Raw genomic sequence first — 22,429 nt, 5'->3', positions numbered from 1 at the left:
CTTCTTCAAAACCTGCATTAAATCAGTTGACAATGGCACATACTTAATGTTGCAAGCTTAATATGCAACAGCAAAGACCAAGTTCAAGATACTTTATATTCCCACAATGAGCATACTGATGCCTCTCTGTTTAGATCAAAGGGGTTTTTGCTTTCGACCTACAATACAGTAAGGCTGAACTTCAACAGCACCACATTAATTTCCTCTCAGTTGAAGATTTTAGATATCGGATCTGAACATCTAAGGAAAAAGGGGGATATAAATGTATGCAGACTACGTAACAAAAAAACCCTCTAGTTATGGTAATTCCCAAAAGCTAACTCCAGTTTTTCTTTCCACCCTCCCTCGTGTACACTGAGTCCCTTGGAGTGAGGTCTGGAATCCCTCCTGCGAGAAGGGCCAATGACTGTTTACTCCACCAGGTACTGACTCTGTTGTGCTACAGCAGCTTTAAGAGCTGTAAACTCTTACAGTGTTATAACTCTTATAACTCTTAAATCCTTACAGTGGTCATAAACACTAAAGAGAAATTTTCATGACAATTACCTGAAAGCATTCTTGATCCTGGCCTCTTATCAACAGTCTTAAATGCTGGGTCACAGATGGAGAATCGTTTCTTAAAGTTAACTTCTTCTGGCTGAAAAATATGAAGTTTAGTTTAATCAAACTGTTAACTGCTGTAGCTAACTTTAGCTGACGTTAGTTACAGCAAATGCAAATTAACTGCATACATGTATTCATGGAAACACAGAAAATGGGAGAATCAATTTTAAAGTCATTTATAAAAAAAAAAATCACCTCTTGGTACAACACAATACATTAGCTAGAAAGTTACTTCTGTATCCTCAAACTTACAGACCTTACAATGTTATACACCATTACACATCAATCCTCATACAGCAAAACAACCTCAAAATATATATAAATACAGCTTTTCTGAAGTTCAAGTATCGTACTTAACAGCTTGAACTTTTAAAACAAGCAGCAGTTGTGTGAATACAAGAATTATTTAAAAAATAAAAAAAACAACAAACGTTTTAAGATACAGTTACAACTAGATTATCCAGAGCCACTTAGTTATGCAGAAACAGTTTTGGGTGTAGTCTAGCCCAGATTCACTGAACAGTTGTGAAGAACTAAATTAAGGATAACTTTTCCTTTTCATGTATTTTCAACTTGATAGGACGACAGAAAGTTATGGACACTTCGCAACATCAGGTTGACCAAAAAGTAAATTTTTTCTCTCTGATATATTCTGGCATTGACTAGGCTTCTGGTACTCAGATCTTTCCTTAACAGGGGAAGGAAACTTCTACAGCAAGAAGGGTGAGTGTCTTCGTCATTTTAACAAGTCAAAAAAACATCACAAGAGGATGTGACAAGCCCTAAAACTGGTAAAAACATAAAGGAAGAGGAAGGACCACGCAGTTAGAATCAGAGGAGGACGGAGAGAGAGCAAAGCCTCTCCACAATTTTCAGTGGCAGACACTGTTCTGTACTCTGTAGGAACAAAAATTTTAAAAATAATTTCAGCTTCTGTCATGGTTTCAGCTGGGATGGAGTTGCTGGCAGCTGGTGTGGTGCAGTGTTTTGGAATTGGGATGGGAGTGGTGTTGATGGCACACTGATGTTTGTAGTTGTTACTAAGCAGTCAAGGCCTTTTCTGCTCCTCATATTGCTCCGCCAGCAAGTAGGCTGGGGGTGCACAAAAGTTGGGAGGAAACACAACCAGGACAGCTGACCCCAACTGATCAATGGGATATCCCATACCATATGATGTAATGCTCAGTATATAAAGCTGGGGATAGAAGAAGGAAGGGGGGGGGACATTCAGAGTGATGGCACTTTGTCTTCCCAACATGGGATGGAGCCCTGCTTTCCTGAAGACAGCTGAACACCTGCCTGCCAATGGGAAGTGGTGAATGAATTCCTTATTTTGCTTTGCTTGCATGCATGGCTTTTGCTTTACTTATTAAGCTGTCTTTATCTCTACCCACAAGTTTTCCTTATTTCTTCCAACTCTTCTCGCCATGCCACTGCAGGTGGGAGGGGACAACTGAGCAAGCGGTTGCGTGGTCCTAGTTGCTGGCTGGGGTTAAACCATGACAGCTTCCTAAAACCAATGGCAAATCAAAACTATTTTTCATGAGAAGTAGAAAATAAAAAGGTAGCAGCACACAGGGAAGACAAAGTGATCCCCTAACACCAAATAGCCAAAACTACTATGTTATAAATACTGTACCTTAACAAAACAGAAAAGTAGGACTATAGCTATCAGAAGTTATTTTTGGCTACAAACATGGATTGCTTTTAAACAACTGAGAACATTATTAGATTACTCAAGAAGTTCAGTATCAAAACAAAAATGGATTAGTCCCTAAAGTAATACTAGAAGTCTACAGATCTGCTAAACTTGCAGCCTTTACGTACAAAAGCAGCAAAGCGTACCTAGACAATTATGAACGGTTTCACTAAATCATGGAATACTGAAGCTGTAAACTTAAAACTAGAAGAGTTCAGACAGGAACTAGTCTGAAGGATAAAGTAATCATAATTAGGGTTGCAAATGATACTCCATCACTAAAAGCCTTAGCACTGGAACACATTCAAATTCAAATAAATTAATTCAGGGAAGTTCAACAGCCTATGCTATTCAGATGGTCAAATTACATTACCAGACTGGATTCTTCTAGTCTTAATGGATGAATTGAAGAAAAACAAGCACAGAGATTTACTTCTAGCAAGAGGCAGGTGTCAAAAGAACCAACAGAATTTTTTCATCAACTTCCTTGGAAAATATTTCTTTATATTTCTACTTATATAACATCATAATCTTACAGAATTATTCTATTTTTCTATTATTCTAATGATAACTAAAAAGTCCTGAAGAATACAAAAAGCTCAAACAAGATCACAGTTTATTTACACAAAAAAAATAATTGTAATATACCGCTTCTCTCACTTGAGTCACAAAACAGTTTAGTTTAACCCCTGTGGATTACTAATCTGAACAGGGACAGTATGGAAATTTTACTTCAAGTAAGTGCAATGTAAAATACTTAACGTGATATTCTATATGAACAGCTGCCCAGCTTATACTTACACTGATGATCCAAGTGTTACTCCTCCCCAGGCAATGAACTGCTTGTTGGAGAGAATGGGTGGGATGTCTGAGCAGCCAGTAGCTGTAGACGCAGGTCTGTTTCCCACCTCACCTTTTAACACCACTTCATACTGAGGCCCAGATGGCAGCACAAGGATTTTCAAAGTACTTTAAAAATAAATAAATAACATTAAATCCCATCATAGGACAAGATTAGCTGATGAAAACAAAACATAACCGAAAAAAAAAAATATAGATAGGCCCTTTTAAACTACCTTCTTAAGGGGAAAATACAAATACTTTTTTATGACAAAGGCCAGCTTTAGGCATGGCAGAAGTTAAATCCTTTGGTTTGTAAATATGCATGCCATATGAATCTCAAGCAATCTTTCAAAGTAGTTCACCTAGAAACGGTTCAGGTAAGTATTTCAGAGACTACAGCTAGGCAAATTAGTTTTTGCCCATGCTAACTTCGGATTATTTTCACAGACTAATTCTGGAGAGAAACCAAGCCTGGCTGTCTCTGCAGATTAGAGATGCCTTTTGAAATACCTGTGAAATTTCAATGAAGTTTTACAAGTGTGAGATACCCAGGGGTGTCAAAATTAAACTCTGAGGCCTGTTAATAACAGTAGCCTTCTAAGCCACAAACCCAAGATTTTTTTCCTCCCTTTGCTTCCTGGGATTGCTGTGAGAAAGAACACTGAGCCCACAGAACCAGGCCACCTGCAGCTGGCTTTGCATGATACGGTTTCTACCCTATAGGACACAAGCACAGTGCAGATGACTACTGCCTTCTTCAGGTGCTAATGTACAAGGATATGAATGCTTACATGAATGCAAACAGAACACATACAGGATTTGCAGCCGAACTTCTATTTGATTATGGCAAAATTAATGAATACTTTTGATCATGATCTGTGCTTGAGTTTTTTCGTATGTAAAATAGAAGTAACATGTTCCTTGTCTCAGCAGAGTGAAGAAGGAAGCAAATGAAGGTGCTGCTGAAGATAAGTATTTTAAAGCTTTGCTGTACTTTAGAAACAAGTACCGTATAAATGGAGTGAGTCCCTGAAGCCCTTTATTTACATTAAACAACTCTCAGGACATCTGTTGATCTGTGGTGGGAAATATTAGCTACTCATTAAGCTACGTACAGGCAAAAGAGGCAGGGAATACATGGAACAGGTGAATCCCAGCAAAAAACTACTTTGTAATGAATAGGGACTCTCACGAAAACTGAAGTCAAAGTTTCACTTTTGAGTAAAATTTCCAATTTGTTCATGACCTTAAGGTCAAAAGTAGATCTGTGTAAAACAGGCAGCATAAAATCAGTTATGTTACCTTTGTCTAGTCATTATGGTTTTTGGAAAAAACAGGACAGTCACTTCTCTTTCTTCTCCAGGAAGAAGGACAAGATCCTCAGGTTCAACAGCAAAGCAGCTGTCCTGATTCGATGTCTGAAGGTGGGCAAGGGGAAAAATGGAGGGTTGGTTACTTATTTTAAGGGAGTAAACTTTTCTACAATAAATAACACAATTTGGTTGTGCATCTGTTGTACATACAGTTCAGACAACTCAAATGCAACTGACACCTTCAGAACTTTCCCATAACCCTGCACAAGTTAAACTTTACTAAAAAAGTAGTACAAATACATCTAAAAGAGGCATCTTAAGAAATCAACTGTGTATACAACACTGAAGGGGCCCCAAAGATATTTAAAGACTTTAACAGTAAGTACAACATGGTACACCGCCAGTGAAGTAACATCACTAGTCTCAACAGTGGTACCAACCATTACTGGTATCAATTAGAATCCAGTATCATCAGGTTAATGTGGCATTTGTGATACTAGTCATCATCCTATTTCCGTCACCTGTGCTCCAAGAAATTATGGGCCCACAACCCTCTACATTTATTTTTTTTTTTAATGTAAAAGGGGATCAACTACTCCTTCTGTTAACTTTGAAGTACTAGTTTCAATTATGTCTAGTTACCTTTCAGTCTGGGACCATACTTTCCATGGATTCTCAAGAAAACTAACATCAAGTAAAGAGATCACATATCTGAGAAGAACTCTATTCATACTTAAGTTGGCAAGATGTCCACCAAAAACTATTGCAGCTTTGTTAGAAAATAATTATGTTTCTCAATTATATTCCTTGTTGCTCTAAATGGACTCTACCCCACCAGCTAATTAACACCTGCTGTGCAGCACAGGATTCACTACTTTTACGTATTTGTTATACACTTGTTAAAATCTATTTGTTAAAAGCCATAAAAGTACAGTTGTTAAAACAAATATAACAGAAGCTGAGCAACAACTGTGCACAACTGGAAGGAGACAAGAAAAAATAACCTGTGCTCCAGATTCCCTTATGTAAACTTGTAAACTTTTTGTCAAACCACACAGTGAAGCTAGGATCCCAAGGCTTGGCTCTAGTTTCAATACAACATTAACAGCATAAAACTCATGATTTCAAGAGGGAGAAGCCAACGTACCTTAACTTTCAAATGTACACCAATGTTTCCAGCATTTTTCAACGGCAGCTGCTGTTTGGCTGTTGAACCCACACTAGTAGACAGATATATTGTCTGGAAAACAAAGAAACATGTATGTATGTATATATACATACATAATATAAACCCAAACATTACAAAAGTAGTAAGCTAGAAGACACAAGCTATTATTAAAACACACTTGGTAAATACATGCAAACCTGTAAGTCCTTTGGAGCATGTATCCTTGCTGTTCCAGCTCTTGCTCGGAGCGGAATACTTTTAATTACACTGCTAGGTCCTGGACTATCCACTTCCACATCAACTCTTGCCAAGAATTCATCCGCTGGACCCAAGGAATCTAGGAACAATTCCATGAGTAACAAAAGCAAGCAAGTCTGCTAGCAGCAAAGGCCATTCCTATGGATTCGTGTCTCACTTCAGCAACTGTCCAATCTTAATATACTAATGTCATTATGATATTAACAGAAACTCCCCCCATTGACCTGGCAACACTTTTTTTTTTTTTTCTTTTAAATAAAGTCTCACAGGATCTTATTTAAGATTTTTACCTTTTTGTCAAATTAAATTTTGTGGCTGAAATTGTCCCTAAACCAAACAAAAAAAAAATCTTAACATACTAGCCAAACTAGTTGATATATATATATACACACTATTTCCTCTGTACCATTTAGGAAGCCAAAACAGCTCAGAGGTTTCTTCAAATTTCTTATCTATTTTGCAACCAGCACAATATTTACTTAAGTGATGATTTAATTCCCTCAGCAAAAGGAGTAAAGCAAATTCCACACATCTCGCAGTAGATAACCACTTTGCACAGCTTGATACTGGAGTATAAATACCCATGTTAACATCTAAAAAATTAAGACACAGAAGTATTCCACCTCCTTCAGTTTGTAAAATTGAATGTGATACTCGAAATACTAGGACACAAACCAAAGATGGAACATTTAATTTCAAATTTGTAGCCTGTTCCGGCAATTCTAACACATGCATACATTAGCAGTCAAACTTGTTTTAGTTCAAATGAAAATCAAATTGCTATACCTGAACAAGAAATTTGTTTCTTAGGTGCATGGAACAGAACCCAAACTGTTAAAGCTTCAGGATCCTGAAAAAGAAATCAGTTGACTTATCTTATGGGGAGGGAGAGAATTACTAGAGAGAAAAAAAATAATACTAAAACTAGCAACAAAACTCTACTGCTCAAATAGGTAGACTCCACAAAAATCTGTACTGTTAACCCAGATATTCAGGACCATCATTTCAGACAGCAACTAACAGGAAGAACCAGTCAACTACTGACTACTTACTTGCCCATCATAGCTTGCATGTATCACATGATTTACAACTGACGGAGCCGCTATCTGAGAAAGTGCATTCATTTGAAGTGATTGTTCATTAGAAGAATTAACTGGTTCCTTGGAAAACGTGAAGCAACGCCAAGCTACTGCATTCTGTCAAAGAAATAAAGTATTAAAAGTATTAAATCTCTTATTGTCACTAACAAGAATGCTGACAAAGCTGAGAAATATAAGGCAACTTCTGAATGATCCAAGTAGTTTGGAAAAAACAATCAAAGATTAGCCTGTAGTTTCAGTTTGTCGATGATAGTCCATCAAACCCTCTAAAAATAGTCAGAAACCCTTCTGCAGTAAAAGAAGACAAGCTGGAACTAGTTAGTTTAAGTCTTCAATAAGTTTGGCTGTTCAAGACGAAACCTCACTAGTTACTAAGATGGCCTGATCCAATCCCAACATAAGGCCAGTCCTTTCTTGTCCCCTCACATAAGGAAATAAGACCAACTCTACCCACAGCACAAAACAGCACCCAGCCTAGCCAAAAATCTGAAATCTGCATTGCCACAGAGATGTAGAGGAGCATATAACATAGCCTGTAATACAGGCTATTATTGTCTAGCAAGACACAAAGCAGACAGAGTGAACGGTTCTGCTTTTGCAGAGTGTCCTGGTTTGAGTGACACAGGATTAATTTCTCTTTCAGTAGTTTTACTGTAAGGTCTCTTCTAATGCTGCAGTAAACTGCATTTTTAGAAGGCTCTAGTGTCTGAATTTGGAAAATATTTACTTTATAGCCAGCTATGGTATGCGGGTTTCAAGGTTTCAGTGGTTTTGAGCTAGCCAGGTGCGGCAACAAGGAGGAGCGATACCCAGGCACTTGACCCAGGCTGGCCAACAGGATTATTTCATATCATGAATGTCACATTCAATATAAATTAGAAAGTTTTCCGAGTTCCTTCTTTTTCTATGATGGCTGCGATCCTGAGAATTTCTTGCCCTGCTGCCTGAGGCCTTCCCTTCCTCCCCAGGCTGCAGCACCTGCAGTGTCTGACATTTGCTGTCCACTGCTGGGAGTGCACAGCTTCCTACTGACAGAATTGGCTGAATATAATCCTCATATAGCTTATATTGGTATTGGGCTCAATATTGGTTCTTTAGTATTATTAATGTTAATTATTTAGTATTATTCTATTAAATCTGTTTATATTTCAACTCTCAGGTTTCCTTGTTTTTTCCCCAATTCCCCTTCCCAGGTGGGGAGGGGTCATGAGGTGACAGAATAATTGTCTAAACAACAATAAATTGTTGTGGGTTCTTCAAACCACAATACCAAGAAAGAGAAAATATGTTTAACTTGCTGTGAAGCAAGTGGAATATGTCTCTATTTTCTCAGAGGGAAGGATTAGGCAATATAACCTTTTTGCTATCTACTGCCCTGTGCTCTCAAAATGGGCAACGGAGGCAGCAGTTCATGGCTGGTCTGTAAAAAAAAAAAAAAAAAAGAAAAAAGGGAAAAAAAATAGGAAAAAGGAAAAAAAAAAAGAAATAAACAAAACCCTATACCACTAAATAAAACCCCACACCCATTCCCAGAAGCATTTTTGTTGGTACCATTATAGCTGAATCAGATTACCCCCCTGCAAAAAAAAATTATTTCCTGACTAACCAAAGATTTCTTGGGAATTTTACATCTAGTGTCCAGGGTATGTTTCTTAATGACATATAACAAAGTGTTTTGGTATTAAAATTCAGCATCACAAGTTAACTATCACATACAGGAAGTTTACGGTACTTACGGCATTAATAATAAGTCTAATTGGCACAAAAGCATGGGTTTTGTTGATAAGTTTTAGTGGAAGAGCTTTCCAACTGCCAGAAGTCAAGTCACCAAAATCCAGATAATCTCTTTTTCCTGTTTCCACCTGGTTTTAAGGCAAAGCAGAACTTGTAAGAAAAGAAAACCTCCAAAACACACTACCATACAAAAGCATCAGGAAAGTAAGGATGTTATTCACCTATTCCATCCTCTTAATGCTATCCCTGCATACAAAACACACCCCCTACCAGGGGTAGGAGGAGTCTAAGAAACATGTTTCCTTTTGATATCAAAAGGGGTTACATCCATGTGAGCTATATCTCACATATTTCGCCTCAATCAAGTAAGCCAATCTTAGTGCAATATTTATCCACCAAAACCCAGTACACAACTAAATTACGTTGGGTAATTTAAAATAAAAATAAATTTAAACTATGATTATTGCTAGTAAGTAAGAAATTTCAGTTAAAACATCATTTTAGCAAGTTAAGAAAAAAATTAAGTAGTTAATTTTCTGTTAGCATAAAAACACCCAAGTGCTGTGATCTGCAGCAAAACAGAGCTTTTATTTGGTACTTTTTCCATTCTCAGGAATATAGCAAGACATACAGAGATATAGCATAGGGTTTAATTTGAATATAAATATGAAGCAAGTTTGAATGAACTATACCATGAGGAACATGGAGAATAATGGATTTTGCCAAACTATGTATACAAAAATGCATTAAAAAATAAATTAAAATTTATGGAAGAAGCATTAAAAAAATTATATCCATTCATGTGTATTCAACTAGAATATCATTACTTTAAATATCATATACATAGGCCAAAGCAAGTTAATAGGCCACCTTTTAAACAGAAAAAATTGTTAACTGTAGTTAATGACTGAAAATTTTACTTTTATCAGTGATGTCACAGACTACCATGTAATTTGTTCAGTTGCCTCCAAAAGTACCATCAAGCCCATTTCTGCATGTCCATACTCTTCATCTTAGAACTACATAAAGCTAGATTTAATTCTCTAATTCTTAATGTCACACTGTCTCCCACCTGGTTGTTCTTCATAAGACACAAGACAAAGCACTTTATGCGTATACTTACTTTTGATTTTTTAATTACGTCCAAAATAAGAAAATATTCTCTACAATCATAAGCAAGCTGAAAGTAATAAGAATGCAAGACAAAGCCTACTTGATGTTAAAAAAAAAATAAAGAAAACCTTACAACTGGAAAGAAGTGCTTTTTGTTAACATTTTAATGCCCAATGGTATCCAACATAGCAGATATTTAGAAAGCATTAGATGTTTAAGATCTCATCCACCCTTTTTATAATGAAAAAGCAATACCTTTTAATTTATTCTTTTCAGACAGCTGCATAATAATTCTTCATTTTCAGGTAGGTGCTACTCCACAACTAAAATGTCTTGGATTGTTTATGAGAAGCTTGTATAACTTTCTCCTATATTCCCTTCCCATTCCAAACATAAGTTCCAGATTCCTTTGAGGAACAACTGTGCATTCCTGTTCTTTCCTAGTGTCATTAAACTACTCCTAAAATTCTAAACAACAACAAAAAACCAACCACAACAAAACACACAATAAGCAGCTACTTACTTCTAAATTAGGATTTTCAGCAACTGCTGTCAGAACTACCCTACTTGCCAAAGCTTCTGCCTGAACAATTGTCTCGGCATCTGCAGAAACTGGCCAAGATGAAACATTGAGAATACACTGAAAGATCCCCGGATGACAAGGTAAGAAAAGTATTTTCAGATCGTTGGTAGAATAGGGTCCTACGATGGTTTTGTTCTTGAAAACCAGACACTGATATTTCACAGGATCCATCTGAAAAACAAAATCTCTGTCATTTTCAACAGGCCTCCTGCCAGAGAACAGCTTCTTTCAAAACACCACATTTATCCAGCACCACTGCTCAACACAGACTTTCTGTATAAATTTTTGCTCAATATTAATTCATGTTCTTCATATTCATGTTCCGTGTCCATCTCACTCAACTGTAGGCATTTTCTTTTAATTTAAAGAGCTAGATAAGTCAGCCCAAAAGTTGCCGGGGTTTCTTTCCAGCATCTAGTGAAAGATTAACACTAGGATTATAGTATTTATTACATTTGAAAGTGAATTCATGAGTAAAACCCTGATTTTTGAGAAAGAACAGCAGCAAATAAACAAAGCCAATTCTACTTGGTGCTTTCTGGCATCAAGGATGGGAGGAATAGGTATGGTGGAAGAGTCACTGGATGGTATGGTAAAGGTCACTGGATGGAGGTCACAAGTAAATCCTAGTGCAGATGCCTTAAAGTCTGTGTTGTGAACATACTCATAATCTTCAAGCAGGAGAGACAGACTGCAAGTCATACTCAGCATATCTCAGATTTAACTTGACTGAAAAAAATGGTTTTTAATTATATTGTGCAGCAAACAAATTAAATGTATATATTTATTCAGAGAAACAACTGTAAATGGGACTGTCAACTGTAAAGTAATTTCATTAAAAAAAAAAATCACCTACTGGTAAAACAGTCTTAGGTTTGAAGAGCTGCCCCATTTATACTGACCGACTAGAAAAATATGTAAGAAATCTTAGCTCATAATATATGTATATACCTACACAAACACAGAATTGTGGTTTGGTGGTTTTTAAAGAAGAAATATTCAGAAAAAATGAGAGCAAAACCAGAAGTCATACTCCTGGAAAGACACGTGCCACATCTGCTTGAAAAATATACCTAAGGAGTGATATAATAAGGATTTATAAGACTTAGAAGCAGCAATATACAAAGTGAATTATTGTCCATTATTTCTCGGTAATAAGAACCATCAAACAAAACCACCAAGAACCAGCTTTACAATAAAAAAAGGGGAAAAAAGCAGTAGTGCACAGAATCCACAACTGAACTGTGGATAACACTGCACAATTTCAAAAGATTAACTAAAAAAAGAGCAGTCCGCTAAAGACTAATAGAAATAACATCTAGCTCAAAAGTTCCCAAGCATCAAACTGCCACAAGCTCCGAGTATACTATGCTTGTTCATTTGTTATATTCTTCTCTACTAAGAGTATTCATCAGTAAAGCAAATTAAATTTTACTGATGGACCTTTAACTCATTCTCATGTTCTTGAGATCTTTTACCTCTGGAATTATTACTATGATGACAGAAGTAAATAGAACTTAAAGTGCAAGATGCCCAATCTACGGCCTACAAGCTACATATACCCACAGAACAACCCATCTAGCTTGAAGCCTGCTCCAAATATTTCTCATTTTCTGTCACACGGCATCTCCTGATTTCAAGAAAAATGGGAGCAAACTGCACAAACCGTGTTCGCGGTAACAGTCCTCAGCATGGATGCTTTCTTTTCTAGGGCTGACTTTTCTTGCATACAAAGGTAGGAATGAATAAGCAATAAATTCAAACCTACCACACTTTACACTCACATAACAATTCTACAAGGCAATCCCATCATGTGGCATTTCCTCCTCTATGTCTACTTGTTGGAATAAGTCAAGTGGCCTGGCTGAAAGAGGGTAGCACTGCTTTTGAGTATATTAATTCTAAAATGTGAAAAAACTACAAATCTGTACAGAGGGCTCTAATTGCTCTGGTAAAATTACAGCATTATCCTTATAGCTTTGTTAAAAAAAAAAAAATCTCTTACCTTTTCCCCATTAATGGAAACACTGAGTATTCCAATGCTGACCTGCAACCACCATTCAGTTGGGTTAAAAATGCTAAGAAGAGCCTGTGATGCAATTCCCACACAACAAGCATTAGGGATCTTCAATTCTTCTGGTACTTTTACGTGTCCTTTGAAAGACGACATGCTCCTGTTAGTTTCAAGTACCCAGAAGCAAATCAGCACTCAGGCTGCCACCATGTTAAATTTATAAACTCATTTGACAAATGCTTTGTTGTGGCAAGGAAACGTTTGACTCCTACTGTTCTCCTAAGAATGTTTTCCCACAAGCCTGATACTCAGAATTTCAAATCAATTGTTTCTAATTTGCATCTTACTTGGAGTTCTACTGTCACAAACAAGAATACTTATTGCAACAGCACATCCCATGCACACACTAATCCACAAAGCGTGTGTGCATGTGTATATACGCATACACACACCCCCTTATATAAAATACTTAGTGTTCACAATTTAATCAGTACTAGCCCAACTTTGAAAGTGTGAATATCAGTATTACAACAACTTCGGAGCATTTACACTGACCAAAAGGAAAATCTTTTTTTAGCAGACTACAACTGTTACCTAAAAAGGTGTTCAGATGTTTTCTGCTACAGAAAATACTGAGTACTCCTAGAGTAGATTTTTGCTGTAGAAGTGCAGCAAAAAGTTATCACCAAATCAAAAGAAATACTGCTTCAACTACATTACTTCTAGGGAGTCTTTACTTCTAAAATATTCAAAAATAACACATTTAGAGGAATTGCAACATTATAATGACAACTGAAAGCTCAAATGGAGGTAAGAGTTCCCTGGCATGCCAAGGATCAATCTTCATTACATCCAGAAACCCACTAATGGGTACTCACATCAAATTAAAAGTTTGCCTTGTCAGAGACACACACAGTCACCTGAAGTAGTTTTAGTTACTGAAGCAACAAGTTTATTTTAAAGCCACACACACTTAGCCCCTCCCCCAAAAAAAATTTAGCAGAAGTATGAAGGTGTAAATGTAAACTAAGACTAGCATCACTGGAAATTAAGTTCAAAACCTCAAGTTTGCCAAGAATTAAGTTTAGACTACATAGACATTCAGATTCAAAAACACGTACAGAAACCTAGAAAATATATGTCTTAAAAACAGGCAAAGAGTAAGATTGTTCAAATTTTACTGTTTTAAAATGCACTAACAAGATCAATTATTTTAAACAATCAATAAACAGAAAATAACCTATAAATTGTCACAAATTCAAACCTTCAACCCCACTAGCTTGTCATTTCATCTGAAAGAATTAGCCAGAAAAAAGTACAGCAAAAAAACAACTAAGGAGACTACAGGTTAAAAGTGGTCTTTAAAATGAAACACTAATTTGCACTGCCTAGGTTCAGAGCTATGTCAAGATACAGAGAAATAGCAGGAAGTACAGAAGGCACTTGGCAGCTTGTCTCTCCCCTTCATAACCAGAAAATAGCCCAAGCCCTCCACTCTTCTCCTTGGATTTTTTGGCTTAACTGACTGCTAATACTAAGTTAGGCTGGAGACAGAAACGTTGTCTACTTTCCAAATAAAATAGAACTGAATTTCCAGAGCATGACTTTTCTTGTCTAGCATGCACTGCAGCTAGGATTTCTCTTCCTCCTATGAAAGACAATTCTAAATCCTTTAAACAAACACAAAACGACTGAATGCTGACGAATGCTGAAATTCTTCTAGATAATGAAAAATTTCTTTTAAGACCATTAGGGGTACTATAAGAATAGACACTAAATTCAGAGAACATCACTAAATAAGGAAAATTAGAAATACCTTTCTTTAAAATAACACAGCTTGCATAAAGAAAAGAATAATTACCGTTACACTTAATAGGCATCTTAATTTTATCTACTGTAACATTAGCATCATCATCATCACCATTCTTGTCCACAGCTGCATTTTAAACAGACTCCAAAATACACACTTACCAATACCAGGTGACTTTGTCAACTCCCACTCGTTTCCAACAGCTCCAAGAGGTTGTCCCGTACATGATTTTATATTTAAGATACTCTTGTTCCAGGAAGTAGAGTGTGGATTACAGAGTGAAGCTGCACCCAAAGAGCCAGGACCAATATTTGGACCTATGGGAATTCCTACCGTAAGTGGATTCTCAACATGTCCTGCTGGTATACCGGCACAAGGAAGCCCTGATGGAAGACCAAAACCTGCAGAGCTGCAACCATGAAACTGAGACAAAGCTGTATTTCCAGTAGATGGTATATTTCCCAGATGCTGTTGTGCAAATGGAGTCGTTGCAAGAGAATGTCCTGTAAGCAACGTGGGAACAGAAGAAGAAATTGCTTGACTCTCAGAGGTAGTGACATGGGATTTAAAGCTTGAAATAGGAACATATTGTTCACCAGATGAGTTTTGATTAAATGGCATATAAGTGCTTAATCCAGGATATACGGGTAATACATTCAAGGATGGTAATCCTTGTCTCTGTGCTTTGCTTGTTGGATCCTGACACGCTTCTTGTGCGTCAACATTAACAGAAAGTGGCTGAAAAATACAGAATTTACTTGGTAAAGCTGATTTAACATGGTCTAGCTCTTTATGATTTGCTGCTACATTTGAAGGAATAGATGAAAGCTGCTTTTCATTCTTCGAAAAACCTTCTTTGGACAGTTCTTGACACAGTACATCATCAAGCTTTCTTTTAAGACCTGCAAGTTCATTTTCTTCTGATTTTGGGTCAATACTAAGCAGTGCTTCTTTTCTCTTTCTTTGACATGAGTGGTCTTCCGGATTTTCATGTGTATGCTCCTGCGAAGGAGTTGGGCTGGCTTGAATTATTGTTGTGCTCAGTTCACTGGCATTTTCGCTCTAGTAAACAAATATAACATGCAGTATTACAAATTTTGGAAAAGCAAATAGGGTACATAAAACAAGACAGACCTTAATACCAGTATTGCCATCCAAGATAAATAATCAAGTTTGTCAAGTCTTGTCTGAAGTTCTCTTTTGTAACATCTGTGGCTCCTCACTTTGAAACAGAAAACCTGCGACTTCAACCTGTTTGCTGTCTAAAGTCACATTCTAGCTAGGTGTACTGGGTGTGGCTGCGATGGAGTTAGTTTTCTTCATGGTAGCCCCTATGGTGCTGTATTTTTAGATCTGTGACCAAAACAACGTTGATAACACACCAGTGTTTTAGCTATTGCTGATCAGTGCTTGCTCTGTGTCAAGCCCTTCTCCATTTCTTACTCTGCCACTCCAGAGAGTGGGCTGGGGGTGGGCAAGAGGTAGCGAGGGGACACTGTCAGGACAGTTGACCCCAACTGACCAAAGAGAGAATCCATACCGTGTAATACTATGCTCAGCAATAAAACTGTGGGAGAATTTTTCCAAAGTAGCTGTTGCTTGGAGACTATCTGGGCATTGATCTGCTGGTAGCAAGTGATTGCTTTTGCATCGCTTTCCCCCCCCGACCTTCACTTATTAAACTGTCTTTATCTCAACCCACCAGTCCCCCACCCCACCCTTTTGCCCTTCCAATTCTCCCCTCTATCCTGCTGCGGGAGTGTTAGCAAGCAATTGTGGGGGGGAATCAGCCACACTAGGCATTAACACCAGAAGAATGCTCTGCTCTCTGAAGTTACAACTCAGAGAGCTTCCACAGGACCAAAAATGTTTGACACACTGAGATTTTACAAAGTTATTCTGTGGGAAAATAACTGTACTAAGAAAAAAAAAAACCTAACAGAGCAGATTCCTAAACTCACTGACAGATTCACAAATGTTATTATTCTAAAAAACTGAGACACAAAGACAGAAGTAAAAGCTAAGGACCTAGAAGCAGTAAATTACAGTAACATCATAACAGATAGGGTTTTTTTGAGGAAAGAAAAAACACCACACACTAAAGACGCACTTGCCAGCTTTTTAAGGAAAAAATTAAAAAGCCGAGAAGTCCCGAATCAAATCATTAATCAAAAGAGATCAGTTTTAAGATACATGAAAAAGCACCAATACAAACATTTTCTTTGTGCACTCACACACAGAGACCATTCAAGGCCAAAGACCTTCCATTTTGGCAGGTATGCATGGTGTAGGTGGAATGAATGGACCTTATCCTCAGGGTCTTGGGATTTTGTGTTTAGAAATCAAACCAAGAGAAAGACTACAAATCATAAATCAGCATACACACAAATGTGTTTCAAGGAATCTCCTATTGGGTTAACTGTCAACAGCAGAAGTGATTACACTTTCTCATGCACTGTTCATAGCTACTAACAATAGCATTAACAAAAGCATTGGCACTAATCAGTGGAGGGGGACCAACCATGAGACAACCACCCTCCCATAACTGGCACCAAATTTGTCAGTCTTCACAATACAGTGGATGGAATTCCAGTTATTTCCCCTACCAACCTGAAAAAATTAGTGTTCTTCAGATGTGATACAAATGTTAGCTTTTTCTTGTGAAGTACATCTGGACCACAGATTCCATTTTTTAAAATGGAGTTTCAAAATAATTTTTAGAAGTTTCAAAACCCAAACCAGACAGTGTGGTATCAAAGCAATCAGACATCAGCTCAGGGCAGGTGTACTTAGAGAATTCTGACAGAGGAACAAGTGAGCTACACAAAAGGATAAAGAGTAACTACAGTATAAAGCAATGGTTCACCTTAAGTAAACAGGACTTGGGAGGCAGAGAAAGGCACGTGAAAGAAGGGGAAAGAGCAATACAGTAGCTGTTCACATTGTTGTAGAAAAGTAAGCTGCAAGTTACAATGCTTTAAAAAGGGCATTCAGGGCAGCTGCCTGAGGTGAGATGGCTCAGCAGGACAAATCAACCAAACAAGAAATAAGAAAAAAAAAAATTAAAAATCATGCAGCTTTGACAACCTGACCCTAGTGTTAGAGGGAGAGGATACCACTGGTTAAAGAAATTGTGCTATAGGAAGTACTCAGATCTGAAGATAACACCAACACAAACATTCTTGTTGTCTGTAAGAAGCTTCAGGCAAGGGACATGAAAGTGGCTCTTAACAAGTACAAATGAAATGAAGATCTCTCAGTCTCTTTCAGCAGTCTCTCTCTCTCTCTCTCATCATAAAAGATTACTAACCCAAAGGAATAAATTAACACTGCAGTCTTATAAGCGGGACTTATAAACATACTCATAATACAAATGTAAAACTTTGTCAAAGTACTTGATGATCTCCTTGCTAAACTACCCAGCGGAACAAAGACTACTCAAACAGTAACATCTCTTCAATACAGAGGGGCAAACAAGTATGCAGCCAGTTACATCAAAGCATCAAGAGCCACCCATTTTCATGAGATGACAAGAATCTAGAACCATATGCATTTCAAACATGAAACGGACACAAGAGCTGATGCTATGCCAGTGTTGACTGCAAGCAAATACACACTTAAATTTGCCCTTAGGGTCCCTCCTACAGGACTACAATTCCCACTGGAAACATTAATATAGAAAAGAACAGATATTCCCTATGTAACTTGAGCAGCTAGACCTAGAATAAAATGGGCTATAAGCCAGAATACATGCTTCCTTCTTCCCGATGCTTTCAGCATGAAGGAACTTTGTTGCTGGTGTTCCTACAGGAAGAAAAGGCTTCACTAAGCTTTCACTAGCCCCCAGTCCTGAAAAGCCTCACCCACTGCAAATGAGAAAAAAATGCACAATAAAGAACATGTTTCCTGCCTTAGAGAAATCCACAACTGAAAGACTGAGAGAATACTGTGTCCAGTTTTGGGCCCCTCACTACAAGAAAGACAGAGAAGTGTTGGAGCGGATCCAGAGGAGGGCAATGAAGCTGGTGAGGGGTCTGGAGAACAAGTCGTATGAGGAGCAGCTGAGGGAGCTGGGGTTGTTTAGCCTGGAGAAAAGGAGGCTGAGGGGAGACCTTATCGCTCTCTACAACTACCTGAAAAGAGGTTGTAGAGAGGTAGGGGTTGGTCTCTTCTCCCAAGTGACAAGTTATAAGACAAGAAGAAGTGGCCTCAAGTTGCGCCAGGGGAGGTTTAGACTGGAAAAATTTTTACACTGGAAAAATTTTTACACTGAAAGGGTTATCAACCACTGGAACAGGCTGCCCAGGGAAGTGGTGGAATTGTCATCCCTGGAGGTATTTAAAAGACAAGTAGATGTAGTACTTAGCGATATGGTTTAGTGATGGTTTTTGTCAGTGTTAGGTTGATGGTTGGACCAGATGATCTGAAAGGCCCCTTCCAACCCAGGCAATTCCATGATTCTATGACATTGCAAAACAAATGTAACCACTCAGATTTACTCAGATACGGATGCAGTCAGAAAGGCTTTTCAGCTTTTGTTTGTTTGTTTTTAAAGGTCCATCCACATTTCCACACACTTTAGAATGGGGAAGGCATAACAGGAAGATTCCAGATTCCAAGGGACCCATGGTTTAGATAAAAGAATGCCAATTATGTTAATCAGCATAACATTGCAAGTCTGAACAGAAGTTTCACTCTCAGACTACACTCTGCTAAAGCAGTAAGAACAGTCAGGATGACTGGCAAAGGTAGAAAATGATAGCTTCAGTCCTGATAAAAGAATTTAAAGCTAAAATCCATATTTATAAACATTCCTCCAGCCGGAAAAAAAAAATCCAAACCACTAACAGCTGAAGCTGAGCAGAAAGGGAGCCTCAGGAGTGATGAAAGCAGATACAGATCCTACAAACTACTACTGGAATACCGCATTGCATTCCAAGAACCGAATGACTTAACAAGAAATTGAGGAAAAAAATGAAAGGGGAAAAATACACCACCTCTAACTTTTTTCTTTGAATGTTTTACTATGTTTATATTCATTAGAGCTTGTACATTTAATACAATCTATTTCAGAATTTAAATTTCTGAAACTCAGGAGTGGGGGAGAAGCTGAACATCTTTTCCCTATACACGGCACATCCTAAACTGTTCTGAAACTCTTACAACTCTTACGACTTTTCCAACTGAAGGGTTTGGGGGTGAAAGGGAGGTGGTGTTTTGTTTGTTTTTTTAAAGAAAAGGAATTAATACATATTTACAGTTCAAGACATTCTTACCCAGTACGTCTCCGTATTATGTATTACAGCTGTGTTCTTAAGGGTGCTGTCAGATGCAGAGACATATGTTAATCTGCTCATGCTAGGACTTGTGTAAACTGACCGAGGTAGTACACTCTCTTTGCAAGATTCCTGATAATGTGATGTGCAAGTAAAGTCAGTTTCAGACCTGAAAAACAGATTCAAACTATGTCAGTATTAGAATATATTTCTAATGCTACCATCAAGAAAAACACTGCTACGCATTAGCTATACTCTTCTAAAAGTCAACTTACATAGCCACTCTGTTTAGTACAGTCAGTAGAAATGAGAAATCAGCTCTCAATTAACCTTTACAAGTTCTACCTTCGATGTACATAAAACTCATTTTCATTGGATACACATCCATAAAGGCAAAGCATCAGAGTTCTACAAGTGAACTCAGATGCTAAGGTCACAGAAACAACACAATAACTTATTAAAATAAAAAAGATGAATCGATATACTTGTATCTAGCTACATGGAAGAATGCCAAATTAAATTATTCAATATCCCAGGCACCACACATTAGTAGCTCCTATTCATTGCTGAGATTCTCTTCATTTCACACACCTGAAAACACAGGATCTCTCACCACTTTGTAAGACCAGAAGAGATAACATGAAAACAACTTAAGTCACTGACAATTTTAACTGGAAATCCTAATCTATACAACACACTTACAAAAATACACATTTTAACTTCCTAGAAATGCCAGACAGCCTGTAATTCTAATATCATATATGACACGCTAACTGTAGTTAAGTATCAAACAGTGACCTTAAAAGTTAGGGCGAAGAAATCAGTTGCCTCTTCTTTTTCTGAGCATGTACATAGCACTGACTACTGGCCACGTTTATATGTTTAAGACTAAACAATCAACTTAGTTGTAATCTTATCATTTATACAACACTTACTGTTGTGGGATCTTGTTTAGAAAACATCACCCTTTCAGTTGCTAAAGAAGCCTTAAATCTTAGGCACAACATGCAGTTTCAAAATGTGAAGTAGTTAAAAGCAAAACAAATACTTTTACCCATCTTCTCTCACAACAAGCAGTGGTATGAATCAGAGAACCAAACTGAGTGAAATACTTCTAAGTTTAAAAAAAAAAAACCCACATCTTCATTGGTCCACACAATGTCAAGCTTTGTTATCTTGTAATTAACATCATAACCCCTAACCAAATAGCTTTATTTGTAATAGAGGAATTACACTAGAAAAACAATTAATAAATATGGGATTCTATAGCTCCATCAACAAACAGTTTTAGGTATCTGAGCTATATGACTAGCTAACAGACTGAATATTTTGTATTCTCAGATTACTGGATAATCCTGAGCAGAAACAGCACATTCTATCCAGCATTTCTGTTTCATCAGAGCAGTGAGGAAAATAAAAGGTTAACAATTGCCTAAGACTGCTTTCCCATATACATAATAAAAGCAAAGAGAAGGCAGTCTTAGTCTAATAAAGATCGTCTATAAGCTGAGATCAAGGACAACATTAAACTAAAACTTGATTCCTCAAAAATCCTCATGAAGCATTAATTATTCTTATAAACCACACCAAGAAATTTACCCTGAAAATACTGTTCCAGAAGTCTCACTAGGAGAAGAGTGGATTAGTGGTGAAGTTGAAGGTCTGAAGCTATACTGCTCATCCTCCAGAGGCTGCAGCTCGCATTCAGGTTGAATTGGTTTATGCTCTGGCAAATAAGCAGAATTTAATAACAGTATTTATTTAAGCACATGGAACAAGTCTACTGCCAAGAAAAGCCTTTTCAACAACTGGTTACATTCATATAGGTTTACTTACCAGAATTGTTCTGGGAAGTCGGGGAGAGCTTCTCAAAAGTTACATGTTTTGCACTCCCACCGCAAACAATACTGGCATCTTTATTTCGTGTGTCTATTTTTGCATTTTCCTGCTTTTCATCATTGTTCATTTTCTGTGTAGACTTTGCTTCTGTAGGACTTACTGAGACATATTTACTAGATTGCTTGGCAGATTTTGAGTTACTGAGTGACAGAGTGTTTCCTGTACTTCTTTCCACCAAATCATCACATGGTTCAGGAACAGCATTTGTTCCTCGATCTACTGTTTCTGTGTCTTCCCTGATACATCTACTAGTGAGATCACTGGCCTGGTAAGCAAGCAAACTTCTCTGTGCCGCTTCCATTTTTGCTGCTAAAGGAATTCCACATGTCTGTGCTTCATTTCCAGTAGGTGAGGTCTGGGTACTGAGCGTGTCTGATCCAAGATCAGCATTCACTGACTGTAAATGTTTACTATTTACCAAATCTGACAACTTTTCAGAATATTCAACACTATTTGCAGTTACATCTTCATGGTTGGGAACACCAGACAGATTAGAGACATTCTGAATACCATTTTCTTCATTAAAATAATCCAGTAATCGCTTCTCTATTTCTTGCTGCTTGCTATGATTATTTATCAAATCTTCTGCAAGAGTATCTTTATTTTTATCTTTACCCAGTAAAAAGGTATCAAGCATAAGGTTCTGGGCAGATGCTTCATGTTTCACAATACTCTCATATTCACTTTCATGTCCAATCTCATCTGTTTTTTTGAGGTATTTTTCCATATCAAATACACTATTTTCCACATTGATGGATAATATCTGATTAGCAGACAGTTCCGTCTCTTTAACAATTCCAGGAAGGAAACATGTTCTTTTACTTTTCTTAGAGAGTGCCATCATCATAGCAGCCAACTGGGAAGGATCAGCACTGGAGGAAGCATTAGCAATAGCAGAGGCAATTGTGCTAATACTCAGGACAGAGTCAGAATGATTAGATAAGCCGTCTTCAAACTTGTCTTTATGAATTCCATCCTACAACAAACAAAAATGAGTTAAGCACCAAATTAAGAAA

General features: G+C 37.4%; 1 protein-coding gene across 5 annotated transcripts in view; it reads right to left on the bottom strand.

Annotated features, from left to right (window-relative positions):
• Window positions 1-22,429, bottom strand: part of CEP192 (centrosomal protein 192) — a 79,147-nt gene that overhangs the window by 36,119 nt on the left and 20,599 nt on the right. For all 5 annotated transcript variants that reach the window (XR_008464751.1, XM_054190614.1, XM_054190612.1 and 2 more), the window contains 14 exons: window positions 21,351-22,389; window positions 21,114-21,240; window positions 19,515-19,683; window positions 14,400-15,300; window positions 12,420-12,568; window positions 10,355-10,585; window positions 8,721-8,846; window positions 6,937-7,080; window positions 6,671-6,734; window positions 5,824-5,963; window positions 5,606-5,698; window positions 4,448-4,563; window positions 3,104-3,271; window positions 547-637 (listed from right to left, as the gene is read on the bottom strand). Coding sequence is in view for 4 of the 5 variants with exons in the window: in XM_054190614.1 (XP_054046589.1) it covers window positions 547-637; window positions 3,104-3,271; window positions 4,448-4,563; window positions 5,606-5,698; window positions 5,824-5,963; window positions 6,671-6,734; window positions 6,937-7,080; window positions 8,721-8,846; window positions 10,355-10,585; window positions 12,420-12,568; window positions 14,400-15,300; window positions 19,515-19,683; window positions 21,114-21,240; window positions 21,351-22,389 (3,558 nt within the window). In the remaining variant the exon portion in view is untranslated. The remainder of the gene's footprint in view (window positions 1-546; window positions 638-3,103; window positions 3,272-4,447; window positions 4,564-5,605; window positions 5,699-5,823; window positions 5,964-6,670; window positions 6,735-6,936; window positions 7,081-8,720; window positions 8,847-10,354; window positions 10,586-12,419; window positions 12,569-14,399; window positions 15,301-19,514; window positions 19,684-21,113; window positions 21,241-21,350; window positions 22,390-22,429) is intronic.

This window comes from Rissa tridactyla, chromosome 2, assembly GCF_028500815.1.
Source record: "Rissa tridactyla isolate bRisTri1 chromosome 2, bRisTri1.patW.cur.20221130, whole genome shotgun sequence".
Classification (NCBI taxonomy): Eukaryota; Metazoa; Chordata; class Aves; order Charadriiformes; family Laridae; genus Rissa; species Rissa tridactyla.
Note: the sequence above shows the minus strand (reverse complement) of the source record. Positions and strands in the feature narration are given on the sequence as shown.